At 38.2% G+C, this 12460-nt stretch overlaps 1 protein-coding gene across 1 annotated transcript; it reads right to left on the bottom strand.

The window, feature by feature from the left end:
* Positions 1-6437, bottom strand: LOC146464404 (adrenocorticotropic hormone receptor-like). Its single transcript, XM_085129818.1, has 2 exons — positions 5570-6437; positions 1-2632 (listed from the first exon to the last, which is right to left on the bottom strand). The coding sequence occupies exon 2, from the start codon at positions 2585-2587 to the stop codon at positions 1547-1549; it is 1041 nt and encodes a 346-aa protein (XP_084985944.1). The 5' UTR covers positions 2588-2632; positions 5570-6437; the 3' UTR covers positions 1-1546.
* Positions 6438-12460: the final 6023 nt, after the last annotated feature.

The raw sequence follows: 12460 nt of genomic DNA, 5'->3' as shown, positions 1-12460 counted from the left end.
TTGGAGGCCTCGTGCATAGTTTTCTTTCTTCTTTTTTTTGGAAAATTACTTTTCATTTCTTTACAAAGAAAACTATTTTCTTACGAAAAGCGTTGCACTTAGCCTCGATTTCGTTATGATGTTTTAAAGCAACTCGGTAATGGGCTATTGAGCTAAATAGGTACAGGTAAGCCGGCAGTTCGTATTTGGACAAATAGAGAGCAAATTCCAGCTTCTATGAGCATGTGAAAGAAGCAATTGTCAATAAAATGAATTTGAGTCATGTCTTTAAATTTTGAACGCTCTGTTTTTATGTATAATTAAGCTAGGTGTTGTTATAAAACAAAAGATTGCATTTTAGAGAGTTTGTGTCTCTTGGAAAACAGGCCAAAATCTTTCCGTCCACATGTAACCGTGTTCAGATCGTTTTACCAGACTTTAATAATAAGGCTATGTCTACACTATACTGTAAAGCTCTTGTGCCGGTACTAAAAACATATCGGATAGGGCTTTTGTACACACACAAAGCGTTGATTTCGGCTCGACTTTTGTGCCGGTGCGATGCTGTGCTGCTTTGGTCTTGAAAGTGAATCGTAAACCATTTTCACTGTCATTACAACCACTCACTGCCTCTGCTGAATTAATATGGAAGGCGAGATTTGCAAAGATAGAGGGTCGCAAGACAGAGAAAGGAAAGGTAGGACGGGTCGCCCGGCGAAGGGGAGGTGGGTGGGTATAAAAACATCATGAAATCCCAAAACGGCGTAACTTGGCGAGAAGGACCAAAGAGCAGGAATAGTTTGCTAAAATAGGCAGATGAAATCCCACGAGACAAGGGTGGCATTGACTTTAAAACACCGAGGCTTTACAAACATGCCAGCGTAGCGCACAGGCTAGATTCATGATTATTTAGACAGTGAGAATAGTCACATATCGGATAGGTTTTCGTGACACTTTCTTGAGTAGTGTGAACAGGGAATCGAAGCGAAATGGAAGTCAACAACCACGAGAGAGGATTGGATTTTTGTGGAAGGATGGCGGCGGTTTTGGGCCACCTCTTTTCGTAGACCGGAGTATTTTTCAAAACGGCATAAAATGCTATCCAGCATAGTGTAGAAATATAGAAACGGTACAAGCAGTACAAGCCCAGACTCGTACTCAGTCTCCACATTGTACTTATTTGTAGGCCGAGAGGTTGATTCAACAGTGGATTGAGGCACGTGGGGTGTACAATCTTCTCTCGCCCCATGAATGGCAAAAAAATAAAGAGCGACCAATGCAATTAAGTAAACAACCTGCAAACCTGTAATATCACAGGACTGGAGGTCGTTTTCAAAAGTTTTCCTTTTCTCACTGTTCAGACGTTTTTCGAGGTCTGTGTTTCGAAACATCTCTTGGTGCGGATAGAATTTATAAGTACAAAATGATGGTTAGTTCTTAACTAGAACAAAACTGAATTCACTTGCGGAGAGTTCAGTTCTGAAATTGTCCGCGAAAAGAAATGAACTCTTTGAAGCTGTCATTTACTCAACGACACACGGCAATGGTCTTTTTCCTCTGGGATTGGTTAAAGGGCAGAATCGTATATCTCCCCTTTGGAGGGTTGGATCTCTTGGAAAACGTCACGTACACTTGATCCTAAGTCACGTTGCAAATGTGTGGGGGCTCCAACCACTTTTTTGGACAGAGCCTTATGTAATCCAAGGACCTTAACGAATGCCACGTAATACCTTCGACTTCTCGCACAGTATATGTAAGGGTTAATAGATGAATTGCAAACTGACAAAACGTGGAGAAAATTGAAAACCATAAAAAACTTGGTGCGATCAGGGTCGTTGGCCAGAGCAGGTGGAACGATAAGAAACGGCAGCCAGCAAGCAATAGCTACTCCAAGGATAATGGCGATGGTTTTTGCGGCTTTTCGATTCTTGCGACTACTGAGCCTTTTCGCTTCCGTTGAACGGTTTTGCGGTATCTGAGCCACTGAACCCTCCAGCCTTTTTGCGACCACGAATATGTACAAGTAAATTAATATCGTTCCAACAAGGATTGCAATGAAGTAAACAGACAAGTATGAGTGTGGAGCGAGTCCCTGCGACCATATTCCTCCATAGACGATTGAAAATATCCAAATGAATATCACAATGAGAATAGCGCGTCTCTTTGTCACGAACAAGTCATACTTCAACGGAAATCTTATGGAGATCAGCCTTTCCACTGTCACTCCAAACATGTTCGAAACCGAAGCAATCAGCGCTATATGTCCAAGAAAACTACTTGAAATTTTTAAGACGTCCATTTGTACGGAGACCGCTTCCAAGTGTGCCAGGCGTACCACCCTCAAGGGCTGGTACAGTGCTGTAACCAGGAGGTCGGACAAAGATAGGCTAAAAATGAACAAGTCTGAGATGTCCCGCAGGTTATCAAACTTGATTATGGACAAGAGGACCAAGGTGTTTCCAAGACTCCCCACCATACTGGCCACTCCTAGTATGGTGCATAAGACCACCACCAGTGGCATGTCAAGAGTTTGGATGACTGTAGACAAAGTTGGCCCTGTTATGGTGGAATCAAAAGTCGCGCTTGACAAACACGAAGAATTCTTCATCGTCGATTTCTCTTATGTCATCTATCCACTGTATGACATGTCAATCTAAAGAGAGATCTTAAATTTTTTTATTTAACTTTCATCTAAATTCAGAGACCGTTTCAGACGTTACGCAAGCAAGTAAGCTAGTGAGTGAGTTAATGGGTGAGTAAGTGAGTGAATGAGTGAGTGAGTGAGTGAGTGAGTGAGTGAGTGAGTGAGTGAGTGAGTGAGTGAGTGAGTGAGTGAGTGAGTGAGTGAGTGAGTGAGTGAGTGAGTGAGTGAGTGGGTGGGTCGGTGAGTGGGTGAGAAAGTAAGTAAGTAAGAAAGTAACAGTTATTCAAAGGGAGCCTGCAAAAGTCTATTTCAGAAGAGGGATGGAAACAACTGGACCGTATCCACTTTGAAGGTCGTCTTGGATGTTAGTCGAAGGGAAACATCTTACAACATTTTGAACACCTCTAAAACAACTTTCATAATGCATGTGGAGTAATCATTTCTATAGCTAGACCTTTGCTGTTAAAATGACTGTAAGAGTTTGCCTTTAGTTACTGTACTTCAGCAGCGAATGAACCTATTTGGGCCGACGACGGCAGTTGCACGCTGTTCCGGCAAGGCATACGAGAACAATTCCCTTTGAACAAAGTGAATGATATTCACCATTTAATTCTTGTAAAGTTTACGGTGGTCATTTTATAAAACGCAAAACCAGCGACAGCGCCAATCGATCACTGAAAATACTGTTCTTATCTGGCTAAACGCTTCAATGATCAATAGTACATTGAACGCATTATCGAATGTTTTATGGAAGGGCTAACACCTCATTAAATTCTTGTTTAAATATCTTCTCGTTATTTCCTCACTGAGTTCTGCTTTGCTGATAAAAGCCTGACTGAGAAATCAAGACCTAGTTTGTTTCAAAGGCCCGTTGATACGTATACGTTGATTGAACTTCGTTGCATGCAGTTAGATTGCCGTGTTAGTACCAACGAATAGAGTCCTCATGCCGAAACTTTAAGAGTTAAAAACTTTTACCAGCTGGTAATGGTTGCTTATGCTTTAAATGGAAGGAAGTTTGCATCTACGTCATTGCATTATAGGGCTGGGTTTTTATTACAGATAAAAGTACTTGAAGTCCAACGAAACTAAAATGAAATGGAGGAAATTGTCTTGCCTTATCGTAAAATGACGACATTACGTACGTGCACAGCTCAACACAGCTCCCTTTCCCTTTCAATTTACTTTTCCACCATCAGTCTTTGGGTAATCAGCAAGAGACTATGAGGTAGTCTCTTAGTAATCAGGTATTCTCCTTAAAACTTGAAATATGTCTCTTGAAGATTGGCACGAGCTGAAAGTGTGTTTCATCAGATATCCAAACACTAAAAAGTAGGTTGAATTGAAAAAGCGAGGAGCAGCCGAGTTTTTTTTAAACGTCTTCGAGGTTGTTTGAATATCTTATGAAACACACTTTCGAGTGTTCGATATGGCTTCTCAAATGATCAATAATTCTTGGTGAAATTCAAGGCTAAAGTTAGCATAATGTTATTGTTATTAGGAACACATATTCAAACCACGGTCGCAGTAGAGATTATTCAGATTATATTTGTTTTCTCTTGATGAATTATGAAATGAGTTTGAGAAGCAATATATCAAACACGAGAAAGAATGTTACAAGTTTTTCTCCCAACCAACTGCGAGGTGTTTGGATATCGGATGAAACAGCACGAAATAGCTTTTCAAAGCACTAATAATTCTTGGAGAGATTCCGAAAACAAAACTTTATCAAGTTTTATGATTATTAATATTGATCACATCTCCAAATCTTCTTCAGGGTAGTGATTGCGGCTGACTGAGAATATCGACAACTCGCGATCAAAACTGAAATTTCGGATTTCCTCCAATTTTGTTAGAGCACTGTTTACGAAAATAACAATAAAACTTTCCAAAGATTTTTCGTTTTCGAGAACTCCGGCATAATGTGAAATGCCGTGATCGCGTCGCAACCGGCGTTAAATTTTGACGAAATTTGGTGCATTTTCAAATCGCTCAGGAACGAAGACGGCTTAGCGTATTGAAACGATCTTTTAAAGCTAAGTTAGGCATCCTTCTGAAAATACGGTATCATGAAAATATTGCCGGAGGATTCTTATTTACATCCTTTTTTCAAAGTCCGAAGATTCCTATTTTCAGCATTTTCGTTGACACTTGAAATTGTGGAAAATTTGCGGACAAATATCGTGTCCTGGTACATCGAAATTTGTAGCAAGTATTATACTAGAGGAAAGCTCTATTCATGTACTGCAAAATATAAAAAATCCAGCTTGGGTAATTTAAAATCCAAGCATTGACAGAAGTAAACACATAGGGAATTTAGATGTATATTTTTTCGAAACTGGTAGTGTTCACGCAAGCACAAGTAACAAGTTTTAAATAAATTTGTTGTTTATGTTTCATTTCTGGTGGAATAAAACTAAGTTGTTATCCGGAAACAAAATCTCATGTGTTGATGGGTTTATCCGTATAAAAATTAATTTCGTTCCAAGTAGGTGATCACCGATCGCAAATGAAAAAATGAAAGGTTTAGATGTTGTGCCATGCGCGGTTTTCTCGGTACGCCAGCGTCAACAATGCAAAGGATACGAAACAAAATCAAGAAATATTTCATATCAAACTGCGTCTGAAACCTTTAAACAGGCGATAATGTTTCATTGAATTACTAACCGACTTGCATGAAAAATACCTTTGGTTCAGTAAGGTTGCACAAAAGTTGCATCTCATTCTCACTGTTGATAAAATGTCGTGGCAGCTGGACAAGCGAAGACGAGAATTCAAAAAGCTGAAGAATAAGGTTCAATTTGCAGGTAGACTATATATCATAAACAGAACTGAGATATCAGAGCAAGTAGAGAAAATCATGCGTTCACTTTAGTGCAAGGCTGGCCATATTATTATCTTCAACAGCTACGTACACGGCTATAAAATATTTGAATGAGCACTTACCGTTTCAAATGTCCGCAAAATAGGCATTTAAAGAACCATCCCCATAAATGCGAGCAACAAGACAAACCCTTCTCAGTCCGATCCGGATCGAAGAGCACCAGAAAATAACCAAGATTGTTTGCGTATTATGGCCATCACTGTGTACATAGCTATTTTAAACTTGCTATTTAAAAACAATGACACAAAATGGTTATAAATAGCAATGTGCGTAGGTTCGATACTAGAAACTGTATTTCTTTTTCCGCGATGTCATTTTTTGCAGTGTCTGTATATTTTCGGCTGCATTTAAGGCTCCGTGCTCATTTTCGTCCTTGATAGACGACGAGTCCAGTTGCGGTCAGAGTTCGTACTATTAGAGCAACCTGCATTTCTTTGGTGAATGCCAAAAAGACATCTCCAGTCATCCCGGTCCCAACGCCAGGAAGGTGTTTCCTGGCGATAAAACGGACAAAAATTGGATGAGTCGAACAACAATCTGACCATCTGCCAGCTCCATCGATATGTCTACGGTCTTCGTTGAATGAGCAACATAAGAAACTGCGCTGTTCCAGAAAGAAATGGCCGTCCACAAGCTGAAGACGGCAAAAGAGGTCATCATCATCATCATCATCATCATCATCATCATCATCATCATCATCATCATCATCGCCATCGCCATTATGGTCATCATCATTATTATCATCATCATCATCATCATCATCGCCATAATCATCATCATCATCATCATCATCATCATCATCATCATCATCATCATCATCATCATCATCATCATCATCATTATCATTATCATCATCATTATCATTGGTGAATCGAATAAAGGCCTTAGAGGTACGGCATGCTGCTTTGCTTTTCTTGTGAGCATGAGAAACCTGCATTTACTATTAAATGAAGCATGATGTTTCGTCTTTAGTGACCAATACCACCTGTAGATGAAACCTTCTACTCGAAAATATGCCAAAGCGCCGGGCAAAATGGAATTTTATCTCATATGGGCGGTATCGAAGCGGCTGAGGTAAATACAACTCGGATACTACACTGTAGTTACAAAAATTAACCCTAGCTATCGACTGTGGGGTAGAAAATGTCGCTGTTTCGCACAACTTCATTTAATAAATTAGCAAGTTGTTACTCTTCTGTTTAGTGAAAAACGTACTAGTTGTGTGAAGAACAATAACGAAATATGTCGATCATTCTGACGTTGCGTTATCGGAAAACATGCCACGGCAATCGGCCTTTATTGAAACAAGTTCTTATTCAGTAAGATACATGTATATCATAAGTACTTGGTTCTAGGAGCACCTTGTAGCAATGAAAAAAATTCGTTGAGATCTGGACGAGCAGAAAGGTGACATGACATTTGACCTTTTTAAATTTGGGGATCATTACATTTTGTTTAATTTTGGAACAATTATTTTATAATTTTCCAATAAAAATAACATACAAACAATAATTTATTGGAATATGTCATCTTGTCCTTGCTTGTCCACTGGAATTTTTTGAAAAATATGTCAAAAATTCCCTATGTGTTTTATTCCGTCAAAGGCTGGCTTTTAAATTACCCGAGCTGAATTTTTTATACGTTGCAATTAAAGAATAGAGCTTTTCTTTAGTGTACATTTCACTGTAAATTTTGATGTACCAGGAAAAGATTTTTGTCCGCAAAGTTCCCACAATTTCAAGTGTCAACGAAAATGCTGAAAATAGGAATCTTCGGACTTTGAAAAATGCATGTAAACAAGAATCCTCCAGCATATATTTTCATCAGACCGTATTCAAAAAGAAGGATGCCTAACTTAACTTCAAAAGATCGTTTCAATACGCTAAGCCGTCTTCCTTCCCGAGTGATTTGAAAATGCACCAAATTTCGTCAAAATTTAACGCCGGTTTCGACGCGATTTCACATTATGCCGGAATTCTCGAAAACGAAAAAATCTTTGGAAAGTTTTATTGTTATTTTCGTAAATACTTCCCTGAAGGGATTCTCCTGACAAAATATGAGGAAATTCGAAATTTCAGTTTTGATCGCGAGTTCCCGATATTCTCAGTCAGCCGCTCTTAATACATTGAAAAAGATGGCATCTTGTGCGTTCACCGTTTTTCAAAACTGCAGTTGTTCTGAAAAGTGTACGTGAAGACCATTTTCTCCTTTCAGCGGGTGTGAGTAATGTAACACTGACAAATCGCAATTTATTTACAGTAATACACCAATCTTGGCATTTGACTGCTGTTAGTTTAATGTTGTTCATGAAAGTACTCCACCCTAACAGGATGCACTGTCTATCTACAAAACAGCTGTGTTTACTTGGAAATATTTTGAACGAAAATAACAAGGAGGGATTCAGAATATAAATAATAATATCGTAACGAATTAGAAAATTAATGCCGCCTGAAATTGTACTTGCAGGTGAAGTTATAAGTTCTGCTTTCACTCGAGAAAAAAGCCTTATTGACAAAATGAGAAAATTATTTCGCGAGTCAATTAATATTTTAAGGAAATCTAAATAGCCTTGACACAAAACGAGTCACTCGTTTTTTGGCGCTGTTTTGTTCATTTCCTGCTTTTGTGCAAAATGCTCTCACACAAGCCTCACTAATTTGTCAAAACAGTTCACTCCAGAACGGGATGATTACTGCAACCGACCATTAAATTGCGCACTCGGTTGTTGTAAATACGAATCTCAGTTGCTTTTGATTACTATGACCAAACCCATTTTATTCTGATGGATGAAAATTGAAAGAAGAAGGAAGACAATAACGTCCAGTCGAACTAAACATTAAACCTTTTCGACAATACTACTTGGCTTTAATTTTGTTTTCCATTTGTCTCTAAATGTAAGAAATTGGTTCACAAAGTAAACTTGGGTCGCTTGACATGCACAAAATTCATTTCTAACACGATTTACAAGGATATTTTTTTATATTGTACACTAAAAAGTGGTCGTAAGAAGTTTACTGAATGTAATAATTTCGTAACTGGCGACGGGAAAGGCAACCAAAAACAAATCGAACCTTCGCAAGCGGTGCGAATGTGGGATTAGCAAAATCCAACGCCAATGATGAAAGATCTTGGAAAGAAATAAAAGTTCTTTGCTACCATGGTTTTCGATGGCATAACGTGACGCGACCCAAACTGAACATTGAGTTTATCGACGAATTATCATGTAGTAAGCAAGAACCTTGGAAAGATCTGTCGTGCTCAAGCAAGTAGATAAGGCATTCTCGCTTTTTTTCAAAACTATGATTGAACTATTATTAGACGCCGTCACCAGAGCTGAAAAAGAATTTCATCAGTTTCGTAGTCAGGTTGCCGGACCGAATGTAGCAAGGAAACAAAGGAGGACACTCTGGTAAACAGAAAGAGAAAAAAATATATATTAAATCCGCTGAAATCCGGCAACGTATACCGTAACTGGAAAATAGAGTCTGTAGCGGCATCAGTTCCTGCTTACGCGCCCCAAAATCAAACTCGGCCGAAAATTTTTACAGACAAATGCACCAAAATTTAAAACGTTATTACTCACTTTTTATCCCAGTATCACCAATCCAATTTTGCCAAAGAATCTTTTCCCTGGTATCCTAAGCTCAAAATTCATCTTTTGTCAGATGTCTGCAAATTTGACGGAAATTATCATGACACCGGACTTCTGCTTTTTCTAATTTCCATGCAATTGCTGTGCTTCAAGCCTTGTTTACCACATTTTCATAATGGAGAAAAAGCAGTTTACATGGAGGATGAAGCGACAGAGATTTTCTCTGAAGAGAAATTAAGATCAACACGTTTCCTACGATTGCTGTGAAAGTAAGAATTGCATTAACAGCGATGCACAATGATACCGGCATACGAGCCACGTATCCATGTCGGTCATGCTCTTAAGGAACACCAAGCCGCATGTGGATAACTGAAAAGTTTGCCATTTGTTGTTTTCCATGTTTAGATTGCTCAGTCAAGAATAATTAAGTTGATCCGATAGAATATGCTTTTTCCCCTGCATCACCTAATGATTGCACAGCGAAATCATACGATTGCACCGTATTGTGGTTTTCACTCAGTTTTGAACCTGAAGAAGAAATCTAAGGGTGTGTCTGTTCAAATGTAAGTTAATCTATTCAAACGTTTTCCAAGTGATTCTGCTTGCCTTTCAGCATTTTGCCGGATTAAATTTGATACCTTGTTGGATTGTGTACAAGATTGCTATTTGGAATGCCCTGATCACTGAGAACCAAGCTGACTGTTTTAACATAATATTGATTAATTTGATTTCACAACACATCAACGAATTATGAGGAGTCAACTTTGGGATCTTGTATGATCAAAGCTGAACGGACCTGGATTATAGTGTCACCCACATATCAGTAGATGATAAAACGTAAACTTCACCAACCGTGATCATGACGTCCATCTGGTTATAAAGAGTTTGCCTGAAGCTTAAAACGAGATAAATATCTGTCATCTGAATGGCTCTGAAGTAAATTAAAGGGAATAATAAATTTGGTCCCAATTTACAAAATCTTGTAAAAGTCATGTAATGTTGACCCCTTTTTTATTTTGTTTTTCTGCTGTATTTGTATGTTAAAGAATAAAAACTTTGTCTGACAAATGACTGTGGAAGAACAGTTGAAAAAAGACGCAAGGCCTCGGTGGATGGAAAACAGTGGATCGCAAATTTAACGTAACATGCCTCGTTCGTGAATGAGGATCGGATGATATTTGAAATATTTGGAATCTTCCTCGAGAAAACTCATTTACGCAAATTAAAAACGAAAAGGTATAATGGCTTTTTCTTTCAAAATATAATTATAAATTATGTTATTTAGAATTAACCTTTGTTTAAAAAAGTCAGGATGTTACGAATATTTGGGCACCCAGATTCCAATTATTTCATTTCAAAAATTGTATTTCCTTACCGTTGCAAAGTTGGTTAATGTGTAGTACGTACTTTAACAAAACGTTTTCAATAAAAAACAACTGACACCTAAATTCAGTCTATGTACTTCCACGGTTTCTAAGGGCGGCTCACGACGAGCTGTAGTATTTTTTAAGGTAGGTATGATTTCTTTGTTTTCTGTTTGTTGTGTTGTTTTGTCATTTTATTGTAATTGTGTTGTGTCCTATTGTGTTGTCTGGATGGAAAGATAATTGTATTGCGTATGAATTGTAGTGTATTCTGGAAATCAATGGGTTCTATGACTAACAAAAGGAGAGGGTTCATTCTGTCTACGGTGCGTTAGGTTTACTGATTCCTCCCAATCTAGCCGGGTGGTGTCGCACTTATATAGGCAAATAACAATAGCTTGATGGCAAACCAATCAGAAGCAAGTGGCTTCACCACGTATTAACCAACAGGAAACGAAGCAATAGAATAATTAATGTAAAAAACTTGACATCATGGCATCGTCACGTATTAACCAACAGGAAAAGAAGGAAAAGAATAATTAAGGTAAAAAACTTGACATCATGGCTTCATCACGTATTAACCAACAGGAAAAGAAGAAGTAGAATAACTAATGTAAAAAACTTGACATCATGGCGTCGTTACGTATTAACCAACAGGAAAAGAAGCAATAGAATAATTATGTAAAAAACTTGACATCATGGTATCGTCACGTATTAACCAACAGGAGAAGAAGCAATAGAATAATTAATGTAAACTGAAAACTTGACATCATGGCATCGTCAGGTATTAACCAACAGGAAAAGAAGCATTAGAATAATTAAGGTAAAAAACTTGACATCATGGCTTCATTACGCATTAACCAACAGGAAAAGAAGAAATGGAATAATTAATGTAAAAAGACTTGACATAATTAAAGTGGGTTAACATAAGCGACTAAACACAAAGAATCAGAATGTAGGCAGACCAGCAATAATGTCGTAACTATATGGCACGTTTGGCAAGCTCTGTCGCTAAAAAAGAATAGAAAGAGATTCGCGTAAGATGTTTCTGATCTATTGAGCTATTGGAAGACAAGTATTCAATCACGGATTCTCCGGAAAATCGACCTGAAACAACCTTTGCTTCAGTCCTCGTAAGTTGGTTTCTTGGCGAATTCGGTTCGCCAGTGTGTTGAATTTATTGCAAATCAGCTGTGTTCGTTGGCTGTAAAGTTCTTTTGTTGAGTAAACCTCAACTGCCTTCCAGTTGTCCCTTCAAAAAGTGCAAAAATTTCCGTTCGATTCCCGTACAAAGCTTAAAGGATCGTATGGTGATGATATCTGTAACAGTACTGAACATTAACTGCTACTAGCTTGCTCGCGACAATTTCTGGACTCAAATTCGTGGAAATACAGTACGCCAGAACCGAGCTATAAGTGCACTCCTTTCTGGTCTCAAATTCAAGAAAATAGCGTTCAAACGTCGTATTTCACTCCCTTCTGGTCATAAATTCGTGAAAATAGTCAAAAATCGAGCTATAAGTTTCTCCTTTTCTTGTCTCAAAATTCTTAAAAAATAGTTTAGAATAGGCAAATAAATTCGTTACTTGTTGACGAAAATTGCCACAACTCGAGAAAAAAGTTGATTTGTTTCTGTTCTCAAATTCGTGAAAACAGTTAAAAATCGAACATTAAGATCATACCTTTCTGGTCTAAAATTGCAAAAATCGAGAATTAAGTTGACTCCTTTCTGTTCTTAAACATTTTGTATTTGAATGAAAACACCTTTTTTCATAAGTAGTCATCCCACCCCCCCCCCCCCCCCCAAACAATGTTGCAAAACGCTTCCTGGATGTTTATTTGTTTGCAACATTGAAAAAGGGGGAAGGGAAAGCTGCCTTTCACGAGGGGAGAGAGGAGAATTTACACCTAGGGAAAAAAGGCTGGTAATTTTCATGTGTCTCAACAACTTTTCTCCATGATTGTCGGTTCATAATGAGGTTCAAAGCGAGTTGGAA

The sequence above is a fragment of the Pavona decussata genome, unplaced genomic scaffold, assembly GCF_977016875.1.
Source record: "Pavona decussata unplaced genomic scaffold, jaPavDecu1.1 SCAFFOLD_164, whole genome shotgun sequence".
NCBI classification, from domain to species: Eukaryota; Metazoa; Cnidaria; class Anthozoa; order Scleractinia; family Agariciidae; genus Pavona; species Pavona decussata.
This window is presented reverse-complemented; position numbering and strand designations above follow the sequence as displayed.